Source organism: Helobdella robusta, assembly GCF_000326865.2.
Source record: "Helobdella robusta unplaced genomic scaffold HELROscaffold_337, whole genome shotgun sequence".
Taxonomy (NCBI): domain Eukaryota; kingdom Metazoa; phylum Annelida; class Clitellata; order Rhynchobdellida; family Glossiphoniidae; genus Helobdella; species Helobdella robusta.
In genome coordinates this window covers 1,250-2,847 of record NW_008704645.1, presented here as the reverse complement: position 1 = coordinate 2,847, position 1,598 = coordinate 1,250, and the positions used below count along the sequence as shown (strand labels likewise).

The following is a 1,598-nucleotide window of genomic DNA, read 5'->3' as shown; positions in this document are numbered from 1 at the left end:
AAACCATTTTTTGTGTAAAGTTAATTTTCATCTAATATCTTGGTTGCGATATTTTCTATGTTAAACATGAAATCTCATCAGTTATATATTTAAAACACTTGCTGGTTTTAAAAATGTCACCAAACTAATACATGCATGTGATATATATGTGTATGCGTGTGTGTGTGTTATATATTTAGATGTTTTTTTTTATAAAATGCGGTATATAAATGTTTACAATCAAAATAATAATATCCAGACAACACACCACACAAACAGGCACACACGCACACAAACACACCTACACGCACACAAACACACCTACACGCACACACACACACACACACACACACACACATATATATATATATATAATACATGTTATGTATTTGTATTTACTTAGTTATATTCCCGTATTTAAGCTAATAAACATTTATTTAAATGTTAGGATTTATTGCAAATTGGGTGATTTGCAAAAACTAATTAGTTGAACTGTTTGAAACAAATAAGTTCAAAGGTCATTAAGATAATTTTGTTTCTACTAGTTGGGTGAAATTTAATGATAAAGTATTATAATTAAAATATTTTTCTAAAAAAATTTGCTACAATTCCAATAAATTAAACAGTGTATATTGAAAAATGATCTTATAAAAACGGATGTTAGATTCTACGATAAAATATTTTAAAGCATTTATACAAAACTTACTGCACATATATTATGTCAAACCTTGAACAAGAACTACCGAAAAATGATAAGGATGTTGAATCTTTCATCAACGCTCATTCACCATCTTCCCCTCAATTCAATCATGGATCGTTCGGGGTACACGAAAAGGACCCTGCAAAAATAGAAATCAGTAGACCTCTCTACACGAGGTCCCTTTTTAATTTGTATGGAGCTTATGACAAAAAGAAGAAGCCCATCAAACATCGTTTCAACGATTTGATACAAAACTTTTGGAATATGAATAACTTTATGCTAAGAATTATTTCATTTTTTCCTTTCTTAGCAATTTTAAGAAAATACAATCTTACCAACTTTTTGAGCGACTGTGTTGCGGGACTGACGGTAGGAATCATGCACATCCCACAAGGTACAATCAAAATTAAGTTTTATATTCTCTGGAAAAATAATTGGTCACTAATTATTATCACTACTGATCATGTGTTATGATTAATTACGAAGGTATGGCTTACGGCATGCTGGCCAACATCGACCCGGTTTATGGACTCTACTCATCTTTCTTCCCTGTAATCATTTACTTTTTCTTCGGCACGTCAAGGCATATATCGATTGGTACATTATTTTCAATGTTCAAATTATTTTTTTTATTACAAATTTTTATTAAATCCAACAGGAACTTTTGCTGTGGTCAGCTTGATGATAGGTGCAGTGGTCAATAGAGCTGAATGTGATACGGACTCCGATACACTTTTGAACAAAACAATAATTAACGCAACATTTGTTAATGGTTCTTGGATCAACATTACGGATGACTATGATTATGCCAAAAGATGTAAACTCGAAGTTGTCGTTTCTCTTACTTTTTTAGCGGGAATAATCCAAGTAAAATATAAATTTTGACGCAATATCACGCACCACTTAGCGTTCAAAATCG

At 31.4% G+C, this 1,598-nt stretch overlaps 1 protein-coding gene across 1 annotated transcript; it reads left to right on the top strand.

The window, feature by feature from the left end:
- Positions 1-964: 964 nt before the first annotated feature.
- On the top strand, positions 965-1,278 carry HELRODRAFT_128018 (hypothetical protein; the record flags this gene model as incomplete). Its single annotated transcript, XM_009022914.1, has 2 exons — positions 965-1,073; positions 1,166-1,278. Coding segments are annotated over 2 exons (222 nt in total), but the record flags the coding sequence as incomplete, so codon positions are not given.
- Between the last annotated feature and the right edge of the window lie 320 nt (positions 1,279-1,598).